A 19,568-nucleotide genomic window follows, 5' to 3' on the forward strand; every position below is an offset into this window, starting at 1 on the left:
AGAAACTGAGACACACATACTTTAATACAACTTGCCTATTGTCATTGTGCTAGTAAGTAGCAGAGGTAGGATTAAATCCACTTGTGCTGGCTCTAGAGTTATTGGTCTTAACCACTTTGCTGTACTATCTGTATATATTTAGCTATATTGCTACTATGTTGCTAAACCAAGTAAGGGACAATTCTTAGATGAATGAATAGCTTAATATTTATCTTAACTTTCACAAATAGAGTTACAAGAATGTGATTGAGATATAGTCCAAATACAAATTTGTTTTTTCCTTTTGTTGGTTTGTAACATTTTATCTGAAGGTGAAACAATTTAGTATAAAGTGATTGTGGTAACATTTACGTTTTCATTTCTAACTTTTTTTTCTTTTTTTTTGAGAGGAAGTGCCTTTTTTTTCATCTTTACTGGAGTATAATTGCTTTACAATGTTGTGTTAGTTTCTGCTGTACAACAGAGTGAATCAGAGCTATATGTATACATATATCCCCATATCCCCTCCCTCTTGAGCCTCCCTCCCGCCCTCTATCCCACCCTTCTAGGTCATCACAGAGCATTGAGCTAATCTCCCTGTGCTATGTAGCAGCTTCCCACTAGCCATCCATTTTACATTTGGTAGTGTGTATATGTCAATGCTACTTTCACTTTGTCCCAGCTTTCCCTTCCCCTGCTGTATCCTCAAGTCCGTTCTCTACGTCTGTATCTTTATTTCTGCCCTGCCACTAGGTTCATCAGTACCGTTTTTTTAGATTCCATATACATGCGTTAGCATACGTCTAACCTTTTTAATAATAATGGAAACCAGTCAGAAAACACTTAGAATTTATGACCAAATAGTATCCAGGTACAATCTTTAATTAGGTAAAGCTCAATAAATTTTTTTTCTAAGTTGGTCCGTTTTTATTTTGTCAGGTCATTCTCCTATCTTTAATTCCGTTCTCTTTAAACTTGCCTTACAATCATATTCTGTTATTATTTCCATTTAGCAAAATAAGAAATGGAGGCCTACACAGGTTAAGTAGCTTATTAAATGTAACTTGCACAATAAGTTTTTCATTAACTATAGTTTAACAAGTTATTTGATGCTGCTTTTTTAAAAAAATAAATTTATTTATTTATTTTTGGCTGTGCTGGGTCTTTGTTGCTGTGCGTGGGCTTTCTCCAGCTGCGAGAGGGGGGGCTACTTTTTGTTGCTGTGCGCGGGCTTCTCATTGCAGTGGCTTCTCTTGTTGTGGAGCACGGGCTCTAGGTGCGCGGGCTTCAGTAGTTCTGGCTCGTGGGCTCTAGAGCACAGGCTCAGTAGTTGTGGTGCATGGGCTTAGTTGCTCTGAGGCATGTGGGATCTTCCCGGATCAGGGATCGAACTTGTGTCCCCTGCATTGGCAGGTGGATTCTCAACCACTGTGCCACCAGGGAAGTCCGTTGATGCTGCCTTTTTTTTTTTTTAAAGACATTTATTCAGTGTCATGATCAAGCAATCAACAGCATGGGTGAAAAAAAAATCTACATTAAAACTCTTTGTTGGAATGCTTTATACTTTCCACAGAACAGAAACTAAAATAACCTGTTATACAGTTAGTCACAATTACAGTCCTTGAGTTTTTTTGCCCATACACATGAGTATTGTCTAAAATGTGTTCTTTGTAGCAGCTAGGCCCTGCCACCACTGTGCTTGGCTGAGCTCACAAATCTTTTGTAACCTGTAGCTTCCCTGTCACTTCTCTGGCTCTCCTCTCCTGCTAAGCTTTGTTTCCTGTCAGTAATTAAAACCTTCTGCCACTGCCATAGCTACTGCTGCTGCTGGAACCTCCATAGCCACCTTGGTTTCGTGGTTCGGCAAAGTATTGGCTTCCACCACCACAGGGGCCAGAACTTCTGCCTCCAAAGTTTCCTCCTTTCATGGGTCCAAAATTTGAAGATTGGTTGTTGTAATTGACAAAATCATTGTAGCTTCTACCACCTCCAAAATTGCTTCCATCATTACCAAATCCATTACTGCCATCCCCGCTGCCACCATATCCACCACCACCGCCGCTGCCACCAAAGCCACCTCAACCACTGAAGTTTCCTCCATAACCAAAGCTGTCATTCCCATCAAAACCCCCTCCACGACCACCACCAAAGTTTCCAGAACCACTTCGACCTCTTTGGCTGGATGAGGCACTAGCCATCTCTTGCTGAGATAGGGCTTTCCTTACTTCACAGTTGTGGCCATTCACAGCGTGGTGTTTCTGAATGACAGTCTTGTCTACGGAGTCATGGTCATCAAAGGTTAAACTGAAAGCAAAGCCTCCCTTTTTACCACTGCCTCAGTCAGTCATGATTTCAATCACTTCAGTTTTCCCATACTGTTCGAAACAATCTCTTAGGTGATGTTCTTCAGTGTCTTCTTTAAGGCCACCAACAAAAATCTTTTTCACAGTTAAGTGGGCACCAGGTCTTTGAGAATCTTCTCTTGAGATGGCCCTCTTTGGTTCCCCAACTCTTCCATCCCTTATGTGGCCTTGCATTCATGGCTGCATCCACCTTCTCCACAGTGGCATATGTGACAAACCGGAAGCCTCTGGAGTGCTTGGTGTTTGGATCCCTCATTACCACACAATCTGTGAGCGTTCCCCATTGCTTAAAATGGCTCCTCAGACACTCATTGGTTGTTTCAAAGCTCAAACCTCCGATGAAGAGCTGCCTCAGCTGTTCGGGCTCTTTGGGAGACTCTGACTTAGATGTGACGGCAGTGGAGGAGGGAGATGTCAACGATGCTTGCTTGGCGGCGTCCACGGGCAGAAAGGAGTAATGTACCGAACGTATCTCGATGCTCTTTTTTGATGAAAAGTAATTTCCAGAATATTTTTGTGTTGGAAATTTTATTTTTCTTTTCAGAAAGTATTTTGGATATTAGAATGAAAAAAATATTAAGCACTTACTAAATTTTCTTTAATATTTTGTATTTTAAGGAATTGAAATTACCATTCACTTTTTTAAGTGGACATATTCACGAACTGAGGATCCATGTACCGTGGACAAAACTGGGTTCAGAACCAGTGGTAATTACCATCAATACAATGGAATGTATTTTGAAACTTAAAGATGGGATACAGGTAAGAAATTATTAAACCTAGTTGTTTATGTTAACCAATTTTAATAGTTATTAGTATTTGATATTTTTTTAACTTTTGGGATGTGTCAGGTTTTACATAAACAAATCTTAGCTCGTACACTTAATTTTTTTTTTATATACCTATTAAAGTAACATAATTAATTGCAAAAGGGTTTTCTTTTTTTTTTTAACATCTTTATTGGGGTATAATTGCTTTACAATGGTGTGTTAGTTTCTGCTTTATAACAAAGTGAATCAGTTATACATATACATATGTTCCCATATCTCTTCCCTCTTGCGTCTCCCTCCCTCCCACCCTCCCTATCCCACCCCTCCAGGCGGTCACAAAGCACCGAGCCGATATCCCTGTGCCATGCGGCTGCTTCCCACTAGCTATCTACCTTACGTTTGTTAGGCAAAAGGGTTTTCTTAAATTTGGATAAAATATATCCTAATGGTTATTTTCATACTCATTTTACTTAATCTGATCATAGCCTTAATAGGGATTATGCATATTGCTTATTACCTATATCTGCCAGAAATGGGGCCTGATTGTGTCCAATTTTTAGGTGAAGGTTTTTGAATTTTTGCAAAGTGACATTTCTAAATGAGATAGAAATTTCTCAGGTTATTTTTTGAGAAGATGAAAATATATTGAATTTCCCTTCATACCTAATTTCATTGTGTCTTTGAGGTTTTGTCATCAGAAACTGATTTTTTTCTGACTTCTTTCTTTGACCCATGTTACATTTCTTTTTAGTGTTTTTGTTAAGGTATAATAGTGATTTTAAGGAGTTTCTACCAAAAATTTTCTAATCTAAGAAGCAAACAGGTCTGGGCAGCAGCATATTGTGATGAATTCTTCCACTTTTATCCTGTATAAAAGTAGTATCTCTGTCTTTCATTTTTATTACTTTTTCCTTACCCCGTATTTAATTTTCAGTTTTAAGGAAGCCTTTCTAGATCAAGTGAATTGATGAGTATTATTAAGTTTCAATTTCTGTGAAATGAGTAAAGGTTATTTATAAATTGCTAAAATCATTTCCTATTTGCAGTAGATACTTTGAGTGTCATATGAACCTACTGGGCTCAAAACTGTTTTTCTTTCTGTGAAATCTCTAATTCCAAACCTTTATTATGCAATTTAACTTAACTAATGTAGTTCCTGGAAGTGAGTAGACCAATGCTATACTCTCATTAAAATTTATTTTGGGAACTTTAAATATCTGGGAGATTGATTTAGGAATCTGTAGATAGTTATGTGCAACAAAGTTTTATTTTACATTTATATTTGGTAATACTTAAATGTTTCTTAATCATCATCTGTTCCTGGAATTTAATTTTTTTTTAAGAAGTCTGGACTTGGTTATGCCACCCATGCAGTGCTCCATATTAAGTGGAAAAAAAAAAAAATCCAGACATTAAGTGTTTTTTCAATGGGAAGGTGGAAGTTTCAAGGCCAGATGTCCCATAAGAAACACATTTTAAAAGAGGCAAATTACAATTAATTATAGAGGCTGCAGAAAAAGATTTGTAACACATGACTTAGTGTAACCTAGAACTAATATTTGATATTGGACCATGCAGATGGCTACTGCAGGAATGATCAGGTTTCCTGCTTATACGGTATTTGAGACTTGAGTTTTGTGGTGTGTACAGCAAAAGGTCAAGTGTCATGAATGTAAACCACTCTCAAAACAAGTATTTTTTACAGATGTTTAAAATTTTGAGGTAGAAAGGATTTTTGAAAATTGCAGTTGACATTTGGACAAATTATTCAGCATTGTACACCTCTGGAGAGTTATACTTGAGTTTATGCTAGTGATTGGAATTAATTTCTTAGTAAAAACATTATAGATGAAACACATTTTAAAATAGTTTATTTTCCTATTTTAAGCTTTGATTAGTATAATAGGAAATTAACTTAAAAAACTATATATGTGTTAGTAAAATTGAGTAAGCCCATATTTGATTTATATTATTTCAAATTATTATAGACGCACAATGAAGAAAAGACTTATTTTCTAAATAAAATTAGTGTGGATGGTAGGTTAAATGAAGGGGCTTTTAGAGTTATAGGTATGAATCTGTTAAAAATAATATTGTATGAGAATGTAATAAAATGAAATTTAAAAGTTAGAAATCTGAGGTTTATTCAGAAATCATTATAAAAAAACAATATTGCTGAATTTCTTGATAAGAAGGCATGTGTAGTTTGTAAAGTTCAATTAAATTCTAACATTTGTTGATTTTTATTTTACTCGTCAGTGCACTGTAAAGCATTGCAAGATATTTATATAATTTCCACAAAAGCTACTTAGAAAATGAGATTTATAATGATTGTGACTCTTTTGATAATAGTTATAGTATACTTCCTTAACATGTCTTTGTGATCATTTTTAATTATAGAGACTTTTTTTGATGCACAGGTGACCAAGTTGTTGTGTTAGGTAAGATAAAGTCACCTTGATGTCCAGTCTGAATTAGTTTAATATATTGATATTTCACTTAGTAAATATGCTATTTACTCTGAGAGACATATCTGTGTCAGTCATACCTACCTTTAGATCCTGTAGATTTGACTGTTTTCTTTTTCTTTTTTGGACTTGAGACACAGAATTTGATTCATGACGCATTATCAGTAGTGGTCCAGGTCTGACTTGTTTATTTAGCTAGTTTTGTCCACTCTAGGCTAATCTAATAAATACTTGTGGACCCAGCATACGGCTGAAGAATGAAAACCTTACCAGTAACTTACATTTAACTATGTGCTCCTCTCCTTTTGCATATTTTTGTTTATCCTCTGTGGGCCTCACCTGTAAACTAGGGCAAGACTTGCTACATAGTTCTTTTATTCTTTGATTGTTTATGCTTTCTCTGCTCACTGTGTTAATAATAAGTCTGGCAAAAAGCTTCTTCAACCTAAAGAGAGTAGTAAATTTATTTTTAAAGTACTAATTTATTCTGGCCTTTGTGCCACCTAGAAAGTAAACTTTCAAAATCTTTTGACCTAATAAATGTAACCATTTGTAAGGCTCTTTATAGAAGTGATACTTGTTATTCATAAAAACAAACAAACAAAAAAACTTTTAAAAATCTTTTGAACCTAAACCAGAACTATAAGTACCATTCAAAACTTGAGATAAAAAACTAAGCTTTTTGTTAATGTATTGGGTTGGCCAAAAAGTTCATTTGGTTTTAAGTAAAAACACTTTTCATTTTCACCCGGAACTTTATTGAACAGCGTATTCATTAACTGAACAAACTCTTTGGCCAACACAATATGTGCTTTTTTTTGTTTTTTGTTTCTTTTTTGGTGCGCGGGCCCCTCACCGCTATGGCCTCTCCCATTGCGGAGCACAGGCCCCGGACGCGCAGGCCCAGCAGCCATGGCTCACGGGCCCAGCCGCTCCACGGCATGCGGGATCCTGCCGGACCGGGGCACGAACCCGCGTCCGCTGCATCGGCAGGTGGGCCCTCAACCACTGCGCCACCAGGGATGCCCACAGTATGTGCTTTTAAATCCTGGTTAGTGCTCAGAGTTATCATAGCAATCTTGCCTGTCCTCTTTCCTTGCATGTTTTGATGCGGTGGAAATTGGTTATTGGAAGTTTTGCTAAGGCTATTAACAATATTTACATGGCCTTTTATTTATTTTCTTAATGCTTTAATTCTCTTATCTGAGACTGGATTAATCTGGTTGACTGCTGCTGTGATTTGAGTATGTCCCTCCAAAATTCATATGTTGAAGCCCTAACCCCCAGAGATAATGGTATTAGGAAGTAGGCCTTGGGAAGATGCTTGTCATGAGAGTGGAGACCTCATGAATGAGATCAGTGCCTTTTATTTGTTTTTTAAATTTTAAAATAAATTAATTTTATTTATTTATTTTTGGCTGTGTTGGGTCTTTGTTGCTGCACGCGGGCTTTCTCTAGTTGTGGAGGGGGGGGCTACTCTTTGTTGCGGTGTGCGGGCTTCTCATTGCGGTGGCTTCTCTTGTTGTGGAGCACAGGCTCTAGGCGCTCGGGCTTCTGTAGTTGTGGCACATGGGCTCAGTAGTGCCTTTTAAAAGAGGCTCCAGAGAGATTCCTAACCCCTTCTGCCAAGTGAGGATGCAATGAAAAGGCACTGGCTGTGAACCAGAAAAAGGGCCCTCGCCAGACCAGGTTGGCACCTTGACCTTGGACTTCCTAGCCTCCAGAACTATGAGAAATAAATTTCCGTTGTTTATTAGCTACCCAGTCTGTGGTGTTTTGTTATAGCAGCCCAAATGGCCTAAAACAACTACCTTTTCACACATTGAGTAAGGGCTCAGAATTGCTGACTTAGGTTATGGAATTTATTGTACTATTATTGATTCCCTCACTTGCACTACTACAGGTTAGTGATGGTGGTGATGATACTAGCAGCGTAGTTTTGGTTCTGTCTGTAGATTCCTTCTATGAAAAATGAGACTTAAGAGTTCCCTATAAATTATGAGTAGCGTCTTTACTTCACCTAGGGAATCCTTTTATATTGGGTGCATAAATATTTACAAATGTTACATCCTCTTGTTGGATTGACCCCTTTATCATTATGTAATGCCCTTCTTTTTCTCTTACTACCATCTTTCTTTCGAAGTCTATTTTGTCTAAGTATAGCTACCCCAGCTTTCTTTTAAATGTTTCTATTTAAATGGAATATCTTTTTCCATCCTTTCACTTTCAGTCTGTCCTTGTATCTGAAGTGAGTCTCTGGTAGGCAACATACAGTTAGGTCTTATTTTTTATCCTTTCACCACTCTATTTCTTGTGATTGGAGAATGTAGTCCATTTACATTTGAAGTATTTATTGATAGGTAGGTACTTAATGCCATTTTGTTAACTGTTTTCTGGCTGTTTTGTAGTTCCTATCTTCTTTCTCTCTTCATTTGTGATTTGATGACTGTCTTAGTGGTAAGCTTAGAATCCTTCCTTTATCTTTTGCATATCTGCTGTAGGTTTTTGCTTTGTGGTTACCATGATGCTTATATATAACAGCATATGTTTATAACAGCCTATTTTAAGTTGATAACAACATGTGTTTGAATGCATTCTAAAGCTCTACATTTTTATCCACCACAATGTGTTATGTTTTTGATGTCACATTTTACATCTTTTTATCTTGTGTATCCTTCAACTAATTATTGTAGTTATAGTTCTTTTTACTGCTTTTGTCTTTTAACCTTCACACATCATAGCTTTATAAGTAATTAATCTACTGCATTTACTGTATATTTACCTTTACCAGTGAGATTTATATTTACTTTCATATGTATTTTTCTTTTTAAAATTTAATTATTTTTAATTGAAGTATAATTATTATATTACTTTCAGGTGGGCAACATAGTGATTCTATATTTTTGTATATTACAGAATGATCACAGGATGAGTCTAGTTACTGTCACCATACAAATTGTTACAGTATTACTGCCTATGTTGCCTAGGCTGTACATTATATCCCCTTGATTTATTTATTTTATAACTGGAAATTTGTACCTCTTAATCTGCCTCACCTTCATTCTTTCTCCCACACCCTTCCCCTCTGGCAATCACCTGTTTGTTCTCTGTATCTATGTGTCTGTTTCAATTTTGTTATAATTTGTTAATTTGTTTTGTTTTTGAATTCCACATATAAGTGAAACCATATGGTATTTGTTTCTCTGATTTATTCATTTAGCATAATGCCCTCTAGGTCCATCCATGGTGTTGCATGTGGCAGGATTTCATTCTTTTTTATGGCTGAGTACTATTTCATTTTGTGTATGTGTGTATATACTACATTTTCTCCATTCATTTATTGATGGACACTTAGGTTGCTTCCATATTTTGGTTGTTGTAAATAATGCTGCAATGAACATAGTGGTGCATATATCCTTTCAAATTAGTGTTTTGTTTTCTTTGGAAAAGTGGGATTCCTGGATCATATGGTAGTTTAATTTTTTGAGGAACTTCCTCATTGTTTTCCATGGTGGCTGTACCAACTAACATTCCCAGCAACTGTACCTGAGGGTTCCCTTTTCTCCACATCCTTACCAACTCGTGTTATTTGTTGTCTTTTTGATAATAGCCGTTCTGACAGGTGTGAGGTGGTATCTCATTGTGGTTTTGATAATTTCATTCCCCTGATGATTAATGATGCTGAGCATTCCTTCATGTGTCTGTTGGCAATCTTTATATCTTCTTTGGAAAAATGTCTGTTCAGGTCCTCTGCCTATTTTTTTAATTGGGTTGTTTGTTGTTTTTGATGTTGCGTTACATAAATTCTTTGTATGTTTTGGGTATTAACCCTTTATTGGATATATTGTTTGCAAATACAGTTGTTTGGCTGCCTTTTCGTTTTGTTTTTGTGTTTCATCATGCGTAGTTTTGTGAAACCACCACCACCATGATCGAGATATAAAAGTATATCACCATAACAAGGCTTCCTTGTGCTACTCCTTTTAACTGTACTATCACTTTCCCTACCTCCTGATCCCTGGCAACCACTAACCTGTCCTCATTTTATATAATTTTATTTCAAAAATAACAAATATAAATGGAATCATACAGTATGTAATATTTTGAGCATAGATTTTTTTCACTTAATATAAATCCCTCGAAGTTCAGCCAAATTGGTATGTGTATCAATGGTTTGTTCCTTTTCATTACTGAGTAGTATTCTACTGTATGGATATATATATATATATATATATATATATATATATATATATATATATATACATATATATATATATGCTTTTTTGTGATACGCGGGCCTCTCACTGCTGTGGCCTCTCCTGTCATGGAGCACAGGCTCCGGACGTGCAGGCTCAGCAGCCACGGCTCATGGGCCCAGCCGCTCCGTGGCATGTGGGATCCTCCTGGACCGGGGCACGAACCCACATCACCTGCATCAGTAGGCAGACTCTCAACCACTGTGCCACCAGGGAAGCCCTGTATGGATATATTTATACCATGGATTGTTTAACCATTCACCCATTGAACAACCTTTTGGTAGTTTCTAGGTTTTGGTATTACAAATAAAGCTACTGTGAACATTTATGTACAGATTTCTATGCCTACATAAGTTTTTATTTTTCTTGGATAAATGCCCAAGGATGCTATTGTTGGGTCCTATGGTAATTTCATTTTTATTTTTAAAAATGATTGCTAAACTAATTTCCAGAGTGGCTATACCCACTATTCATTTCTATGAGCAGTGTATGAGTGATCCAGTTTTTTTTGTATCATCACTAGCATTTGGTACTGTCACTATTTTTAGTTTTAGCCATTCTGATAAGTATGTAGTGATGTCTCATTGTGGTTTTAATTGGCATTTTCCATATGGATAATGATGTTGAACACCTTTTCATATGCTTATTTGCCACATGTATTAGTGAAATACCTGTTCTTGTCTTATGCTCATTTTCTGATTTTGAGAGTACTTTATATATTCTAGACATAAGATCTGTCTGTCAGATATGTGGTTCGCAAATAGCTTCAATTTGTAATTTGTCTTTTCATGCTCTTACCAAGGCCTTTTACAGAGTGAAAGGTTTCTGTTTTGATTAGGTCCAGTTTATTAATTTTTCCTTTTATGTATTGTGGTTTCAATGTCAGATCTAAGAATTCTTTGCCTAGCCAAAGATCATAAAGTTCTTATGTGTTTTTTCCTAAAAGTTTTATAGTTTTACATTTAAATCTGTGATCCATTTTGAGTTAATTTTAATATAAGGTATGCGGTTTAGTTTGAAATTCATCTTTTTGCCTGTGGATGTTCACTTGTTTCAGTACCATTTGTTGAAAAGATTGCACCTCCTCCATTGAATTGCTTTTGCCATTTTGTCAAAAATCAGTTGGGCATGTTTAGGTTCCCTAAACAGTTTAGGTTCCCTATTCTGTCCCTTTGATTAATATATCTATTCTTGTGTCAATATCACACTGTCTTAATTACTGTAGCTATATAGTAAGGCTTAGTTAGCATTGGGAAGAATGCGTCCTCCTTCTTTATTCTTCTTCAAAATTGTTTCTGGCTATTTGAAATAGTCTTCTTTCCAGGTAAATTTTAGAATAAGCTTGTTTAGAAAAACCTTGCTAGGATTTGCCAGAAATTGCCTTAAATGTATAGGTCAGTTTGGGGAGAATTGACATCTTTACCATATTGTCTTCCAATCGATGAGCACAGTGTGTCTCTCCAATTATTTAGATTTTCTTTGATTTCTTTCATCAGCATTATGTTTTTCCAGCATGTAGATCCTATATATGTTTTATTAGATTTATACCTAAATATTTTATTTTCTTTGGAGCATTTATAAATGTTATTGTGGTTTTGATTTTCAGTTATTCATTGTTATGCAATTGATTTTTGTGTATTGATGTTGCGTTCTGCAACTTTGCTTCATTTGTTAATTACAGGAGGTTTTTTAGTAGATTTCTTGGGATTTCTTATCTAGATAATCATGTCATCTACAGGTAGAGAGAGTTTTGTTTGTTTCCAATCTATATGCTCTTCCATCCCTTTTAAATTTACAAGTTAATATTTTTACCTCTTCACTGAATCTGGCTCCATGATGCCATTGTAAACACTTTGGCAGAGGTCATTAGGAACATCATTTTTGCAAAATCCAGTGGACACTTTTCATTTATCTTTTTCAGTCCTCACTCAGTTACATGTGATGGTTCTTTTCCTGTCTCTCTGGCACCCTTTCTCTGGCTCCTCTTGTGACTTCATTTCTGCTACCCATCCCAGATTTTTTTTTTTTTTTTGCCAGATTTTTAATTGGAGTTTCCCAGGCTTTCATTACTTTAGTCCTTGTCTCTCCTTGGGTAATTTTATTCCTAGTGGATTTAGTTATCACTATATGCTATTTATTCATAAAATGCTATTTTAGGGTCCAGTCTCTTTTTTTTGCCCCTGAGCTCCAACACCAAGAGCAAAATGGACCTTCACTTATATGTCTCATAGAATGTTCCAAACTGAATTTATCTTAAACCTCAAATCTGTTCCTCCTTATATATTTCCTATTTCAGTGAAAAATTCCACTTTTTACCTTTAATCCAAACTAGAAACCCTGACAACATGCTTAACTTTCATCCAACTCTGGATTCTACTGTTACATTATCTCTTCAATATTTCTTTTCAGTCTTCATTGGTACTTCTCTCCGAACCTTTTTTTTTTACACTGCCTCTGGGTATGATATTTCTAAAATGTAAGCTGGATTGGTAGTACCGTGCTTAAAATTTCTTAATGGCTACCGTCCTTTTGCTTTCATAGTTCTTCTCAATTTTTTCAGCCTAACCTCTGGAATCACTTGCTTTTCTCTCATATTTCAGCTACCCTGAATCATTTATAGTTCCTCAGACTCACACTGTCTTGATTGCTATAGCATCTATATAAATATAGTAAGCAGTTCATTCATGGACATGGGTAATAGATGAGAATGATTTTCCTGAGCACCATTTTCATTATCTTATCAATGAAGTCTAGATGCTCAATTTCCATTAATATATTGGTAAACTAGAATATCCTTTACTTCAAGCTTAGTATAAGCAATTTTTAAAAATCTTTTGTCCTTATAAAAATCCATAGAAAAATTCATTTCTTCATTATTTATATAGTTATCCACTTGGATGAATTGCACAAAATTTATGTGTTGCTTCTGGCTTTCCCATACTCTCTAGAGAACTTCGAATAAGTTTAATATTCACATAAATTTGTTGATAGAGGCAAATCTACCAAAAAAATTCAATTAAGGTAATCAGAAATTAAATACAAATACTTTCAGTTTTCTATTGCATTTCTCAGGAAAAAAATTCCAGAAAGTTCCAAAAAGCAAGTCTTGAATTTGCCCTGCACCAGCAACTTTGTTTACATAGCATTTACATTTTATTAGGTATGATAAATAATCTAGATGATTTAAAGTGTATGGGAGGATGTGTGAGTAGGTCATATGCAAATACTGCACCATTTTATATAAGGGACTTGAATATTTACGTAGTTTGTTATCCACAGGGGTCCTAGAACCAATGCCCCATGGATATTGAGGAATGACTATATCAGGGTATATAATTTTTCAGTATTAGAAATATGAATTTTTTAGTAGTAGAAGCTTGATTGTATTAACTGTTTGGCGTGCGTTTTCAATTTTCAGGATTTTGTCTTTAGGGTAAATCTCCAGAAGTAGAATTCCTGAGTCAAAGGATATTATTTAAAAGCTTGTTTTTGGAACAAATTGCTTTACAGAGGGTTTTATTAGTTAGCTCTTCCATCAGCTGATTGGAAGTGTACATTTTACCAAATCTTAATGAACAATGTGTATCATATTAAAGGAAAAAAGCATTTTTGAGATTTGATGATGTGAACAGTGTTGGTTTGTTGTTTTAATTTTTATTTGTCTGATGACTATGGAAGTTGAACTTTGCCTGTGTATTTTAGTTATTTCCCTTTTTTGTGAGGTGTTTTGTGTCCCTTATTGTTTTCTCATTAGGGTTTTGGTGATTTTCTTAATTTTTTTCACCTTTTAATATTAGCTCTTTTTTGGGGATTTATTTATGATTTTCCCCATTTGTTTTCTACATCTAGCTTTCTTTTTTTACTTTCAACATATATGAACATGTTTAGATTGACACATTTGTTTTCTTTTCACTCTGATATTTTTCCATTGCTTTTAAATAGTTGGATTTCTTTCACTGTCTTATTTTGTTTTCTATATTTCTCTCCTTTTTAATACAACTTTCCTTTTTTCTATATTATTTGGATTGATTGTGCTTTTTAGATTCAGTTTTGTGTATTCCATTGGTTTTAAAGTTATACTTCTATTTTTGTCCTTTTAGTAGTGATTACTGTGAAATTTTTACTATGTATACCTAAACTTTAAATTGTTGTTATACTAATTTTACTCCTTCCTATTAATCAGTTTTGAGGATCTCAGAAGGCTTTAACTTATTATCTTCTTTCCATCTTATATGCTGTTATTATCCAGAATTTTAGTTTCATTTTACTTTTATACCTCTCAAATTAATTGCTGTTGTTATTATTCTTTGTGTAATGAATACTTCTTTGATCTTATTTGCCTGTTTATCAGTTTTCTTGATTTGCTGTTTTTAGCATCTCACTTCTTTCTGGGTTTAATTTCCACCTTTATGAAGTACTCTAAAAAATATTACAAAAGAGATTATCTTAGTGGTAAACATTCAATTTTCATTGTCTAAAAATTCTTTATTGTAGTCTCTCTCATTGGTAGTTTATTTGGTTGCATCAGGTTGGTGGATATTTTCTCTCAGTGCTTTGAAAATATTAACTCCACTATTGAATTGGTTCTGTTTTTGCTGTTGAGATTTTTATATATTAGTGGTGTTACCATTTTATTGTAAAACGTGTCTTTTTTTTCCTTAGTTGTAGTTAAGATCTTCTTTTTCAGATGTCTTTGCTGTTCTTCTGTTTCATGATCATGACTCTAGGAGTGAATTTCTTTTTTGTTATCTTTTTTAAGATTTATTGTGTTTCCTATATCTATGGATTTATCTTTTTGATAACTTCTGAAAAATCTTTATCTCTTTGAATATTAATTCTGTCTTATTCTTTCTATTTTTGCCTTCTGAAACTTGTTTTACACACGTTACAACTTCTCAGTCTGTCCTTCGTATCCCTAATCTTTCATATTTATCTTGTTGTCTCTCTGTGCTACACTGTGGGTAGTGAGACTCAAATCTGAGTCTCTCAGATCATAAACTTATGTGCAATTCATAAGAGGGTTTGAAGTTTACTGTACTCCAGTGGTTCTCAAAGTGTGATCTGAAGACCGCTAGGTCATGATTTACTTTTTTCATCATCATTCTCTTATGAATGTAGAGTGGAATTTTCCAGAGGCTACCTGATGTATGACACTGTGGTAGATTGAAGGCAGAAGTAAATATGAGAATCCAACTGTTTTCTATTAGGCCAGATTTTTAAAAATGTAAAATAAAATAATTCCATTATTTTTACCAGTTTTCTTTTTGTTTTGGAAAATATAGCTATTTTTCATAAAAAGCAAAAACTTAAAGTTTTATAATTTGTTTATAATTATGTTAATGTGATGGATTTCTTATTTTTAAAAGCATATATTTAAACTTTTTTCTCCTTTTTTATTTCTCCTATGGTAAATATGGGTAGATGTAACCCATTTATACAAAAGGTCATTGGTGCTCTCAGTAATTTTTAAGAGGGTGAAATGTCCTGAAATCAGAAACTTTGAGGACCCTTGTGGAGAGAGTTGAGAGTAGGGAGCCACTGAATTATTTTAAGCTAGCAAGCAACTTGATTGAATTTGTAATTTAGGAAGTTGACAGGCTTTTCAAAGTTGAGGAATAGATTGGAGGAGGTGATTTCAGATAACTAGTTAAGCTCATTTTGCCATGTTCTAGGAGAAAAGTGATGGGGCCTAGATGGAACTAAGTCATTGGCTGGGTGATAACTAAAATTATCATTTTAGTATATTTTCCTTTATTTGAAGGAAGCGTTGAAAAGTTCATTCAGCAAATCATTATCGAGTGCCATAGTACTGTACTAAATACTGAGGATATATTGGTTAATGGGAGGACAAAACCTTTCTCCTCTTTTGAATGTTTTAAGGAAAAAATGTTATATCATGAGTAACTTATGATTTTAATTTTAGCATAGAAATGTTGTCTTGTAGTCTTAGAACCATCAGATGGTAAAATGCTTTAGAGTTAGGTTTGTTTTTGAGCTGAAATAACTTGAGTAATTTAAAAACATTATTGAAAAGGAAATAAAAAACCGAAAACCAGGAACATCCACAAATAACTTGTGGATGAATCAAGATGAAGATAAATGTGTTTCAAACTGTATTCTATGCCTTAAAAATTCAGGAACAGAAGAAATCATGGTTTCTTGAACTTCTACCTTTGTCTAAAACCTCCTAATCAGAAGTAGTAGAAAGAACACTCTTTTTAGTTAAGCTGTTTTGGAAAATAGCTATGTGTTATAAAGATCGAGTTCTTAAAATATATATTTAAACTGTAGAATCTTTTATTATGTCATGTATAAGCTTGAAATTTGTGCCACATGAAAACCAAACTTGGCGTAAGGTGGATTTTTTGGTTTAACAATTTTTTTTAACATTAAGGAGGTTTTAATTCTTGTTTGCCATTCTCAGTGTTTTTGGGGGGTTCTGTTATATTTGTTTTATCCTTGGGAAGACTTTTATTTTCTTTTTTCAGCTGTAAGAGGTATTTTTATTCTCTCACAGGTCTTCTAATTTAGGAAGAAGAAAAATTGGGATTGAGATAAGAAAGGAAGGCTTTTAGTTTCATGAAGGACTTTCTAAGAATGTTATGAATGAATGAAAATATGGGGTTGTAATAGAAGTGCCAGTACGACCTTAGTTATAGTGTTCAATGCTGTGGACACTATAATTAATATGTCTGAATGCTGGGGGGAAGAAAAAAGCTGGTTTGAGACTTTGCAACTTGCTGGTAGTTGCAAGCTCTTTTTCCCCCTGTTAGCATTAATCCATCTCAGTGTGTTATCTGGAAGTAAAGATAATGAAGAACACAGACTGCAGCTTCTAGTTTTTTATTTCTGTTTGGTTCACAAGGTCTATAGGTTCCCTTTTAATCCATAAAATGCAATGGTTCTCTGATTTTTGTTTTGATTATTAGGTGCTGCTAATTTTCTTTTTTCTTGAATTGGTTCATTTTTGCCTTGATTTTCTTTTTGAAACTTCGGGTATCTTATCTTTAGAAACTGTACCGAGCCTATATCTGATCTTAGTTTTCTATAGTCAGGTTATAGTTGGGTTTTACTAGTCTGAATAACAATTTCTGCCTATTAATTGTAGTGTTTTAGATTATTCACATTTTATGAGATTTTCTGTATGTTCAGATTTAAGTCTAATTTTTTGTTTGTTTACTATTTGTCCCATTTAATTTTTCTTCCTTTTTTCCTGCCTTTTTTTGATTAGTTGAGTATATTTTAGCATTCCATTTTATTTCCACTATTGGCCTTTTGCTATAACTCTTCATTTTCTTATTTTGTGGTTGTTCTAGGGTTGACAGTATACATGCTTAACTTACCATTGTCTACTTTCAAATAATAATATACTACTTAATGGATAATGTAAGTATTCTCCTTTAGTATGCTTACAACAATATGATTCTCTTTATACCCTGTCATCATTTGTGCCAGTGTTGTTATAACTCTTTTATATATATGTTATGGACCCCAGGACTACATCATCATCATCATTGTCTTCATCATCATCATAGTTATGATTGCTTTGAACAATTAATTGATTTTTAAGAAATTAAAAAACAAAAAGTGTCTGTTTACCCACATAGTTATTTCTGGACTCTTCATTCCTGTATGCAGATCAAAGATTTTAATCTAGCAGCATTTACTTCAGCTTAAAGAACTTCTAAAAATAGTTTTTGTAGTGCATTTCATATCTACAGACTCTTTCAGCTTTTGTTTGTTTGAAAAAGTCTTTGCTACTTTCTTTGCTTAAAAACTCTGACTTCTGGATTTAACCTTTGGGGTTATTTCTGCTTATCTGCTTATGGTTGGGCTTTTCTAATAGCAGCTGTGTCTACTTTGTTTTCAAAAGAGAATAATAGCAAGACTTGGAATGAGAGAAAGATGGCCAGCAGTTAGAAGATGAAAAGATCTTAGTAAGAGCAATATAAATAGCTTAAAGTAATTGCTTCTTCTATGAACTCTTTAAACACTTTGTTAACAAACTCTCTAATATTATTTGTCAAAAAATTTTGAACTTTATTTTTCTTATTTGTTAAATGAGAATAACAATATCTTATAGGATGTTTGTGGCGTTTATGAACAATGAATATAAAGCTCTTGCATTGCTATACCCGTAATAATTAATTACTCTCAATATTATTTTACAGCTTACGTCTTGTTTGCTTTTAAAAATACTCCTTTATAAATAATAAATATTCTGAAGTCAAGGACTCTTTCTTTTCCCACTGTTAACAACTTTTATCCCCTGTGCACTGTGCAGAGTATCCTGAATATAGCAGGTGCTTTCTTTCTTTTGACCCTTTACCACCTTCGTTCTACTTTATTATTTCCAGGCTCTTTTTTTTCATGTCTAGACCTAATGGAGTCTTTTCCTGTCTCATATTACTCAATATCCACTTATTCATTAACTCACTGTAATATGGCTTCTTCCCTTACCACTCTAATTGAACTATTCTTTCAAAGTTCTGTAGTCATCTGTTAGTAGTCCTAGTAAATCTTAATTTTTGGTTTTCCAGTTTAAGATGATTGTAAATACTATAATAGTCATATTTGCTATCTTATTGGTGAAGAATTAAATTTGCCCACATTGTCCAAAAATAGATTAATTTTAAGGAGTGAATCTTGTTTGGTGTTGACCGTTATTTTGTACATCTGCATACACAGAGGTGCTGATGATGATCAGCACTCCTTAGTTGTTGAACTATTCCTGAAGGCTAGGCTCGCACCTCCAACATTGTTGCACTGTTTAGCTCAGGCATGTTTTACTGTTTGCCTCAACTTGTCTAAATATAAACTTCCCTCCAAGTTAGAGCTCATTCTCAGCTTCAGTTATCTTATTTAGTAGAACCATTATTTACCTCTGAATTGCATTTGTTTTATAAGGAAGATAGGAATTATCATTGTTGACTATAAGTAAAATGTTTCTAATATTTATAGTGCAAATGCAATGCCAAGAAAAAGGGGGAAAATGTTATTTAGGGTCCTATTAAGTAGTTCAGATTAACAGAGGATTTTCCAGTGCATCAAAGAAAAGCCAGTAAGAGATTGGATATACCTTTAAGAAACAAAATATTATTATTCTTTTCTTATTTTTGAATGAGACAAACTTTAAACTGTTAAAGAGTATGTTTTCTGAAAAATAAGTTTATATATAAATTTTAATTTCTTAATAGATAAGAATATATTGTTGTCTTATAACAGTTAAAGTATTTAGATCTTTCCTTAACGTTTGTTTAAAGTATCTGTGAATATGAATGGATACTCAAGTATAGAATAGATGTTAGGGGATTTCAACTACAAAATAAACAAGTGTTTCTTATTTAAACAGAGATATAGTAAGCATTATGGCTCTTGAGGTTTTTTCCTTTTTTTTTTTAAAACAGCACACTCATACTATAGCTCTACAGCCAAAGTCCCCTTCATAGCTAAAGTGAAATGAATCATTATAATCTGAATACTTAGCTATTATTAAATTTTAAAATTCTTACTATTGTTCTAGTGTATAATTTAATTCTTTTAACCTTTACTTCAATTATTTAAAATCTCAGTTGGCTTCATTAGTATTATTGAGATGTATTCATAGTACTATTGAGAAAATTCTACTGTGTTTTACTGAAAATTTACCTTGAAATGTATTCTTTTCTTATGTACTGAATGCTCCTGGGTTTCTCTGTTTTTGGATTTATATATGATTAGAAGATGTTTCTA

General features: G+C 34.0%; 1 protein-coding gene and 1 pseudogene across 3 annotated transcripts in view; one reads left to right on the forward strand and one right to left on the reverse strand.

Annotated features, from left to right (window-relative positions):
• The window catches only part of VPS13B (vacuolar protein sorting 13 homolog B), an 818,081-nt gene that overhangs the window by 11,935 nt on the left and 786,578 nt on the right, over nt 1-19,568 (forward strand). For all 3 annotated transcript variants that reach the window (XM_065895774.1, XM_065895773.1, XM_065895775.1), the window contains exon 2: nt 2,961-3,104. In XM_065895774.1, the coding sequence (XP_065751846.1) occupies nt 2,961-3,104 (144 nt within the window). The remainder of the gene's footprint in view (nt 1-2,960; nt 3,105-19,568) is intronic.
• Nucleotides 1,770-2,748, reverse strand: LOC136137306 (heterogeneous nuclear ribonucleoprotein A1-like; annotated as a pseudogene).

This window comes from Phocoena phocoena, chromosome 17 (genome assembly GCF_963924675.1).
Source record: "Phocoena phocoena chromosome 17, mPhoPho1.1, whole genome shotgun sequence".
NCBI classification, from domain to species: Eukaryota; Metazoa; Chordata; class Mammalia; order Artiodactyla; family Phocoenidae; genus Phocoena; species Phocoena phocoena.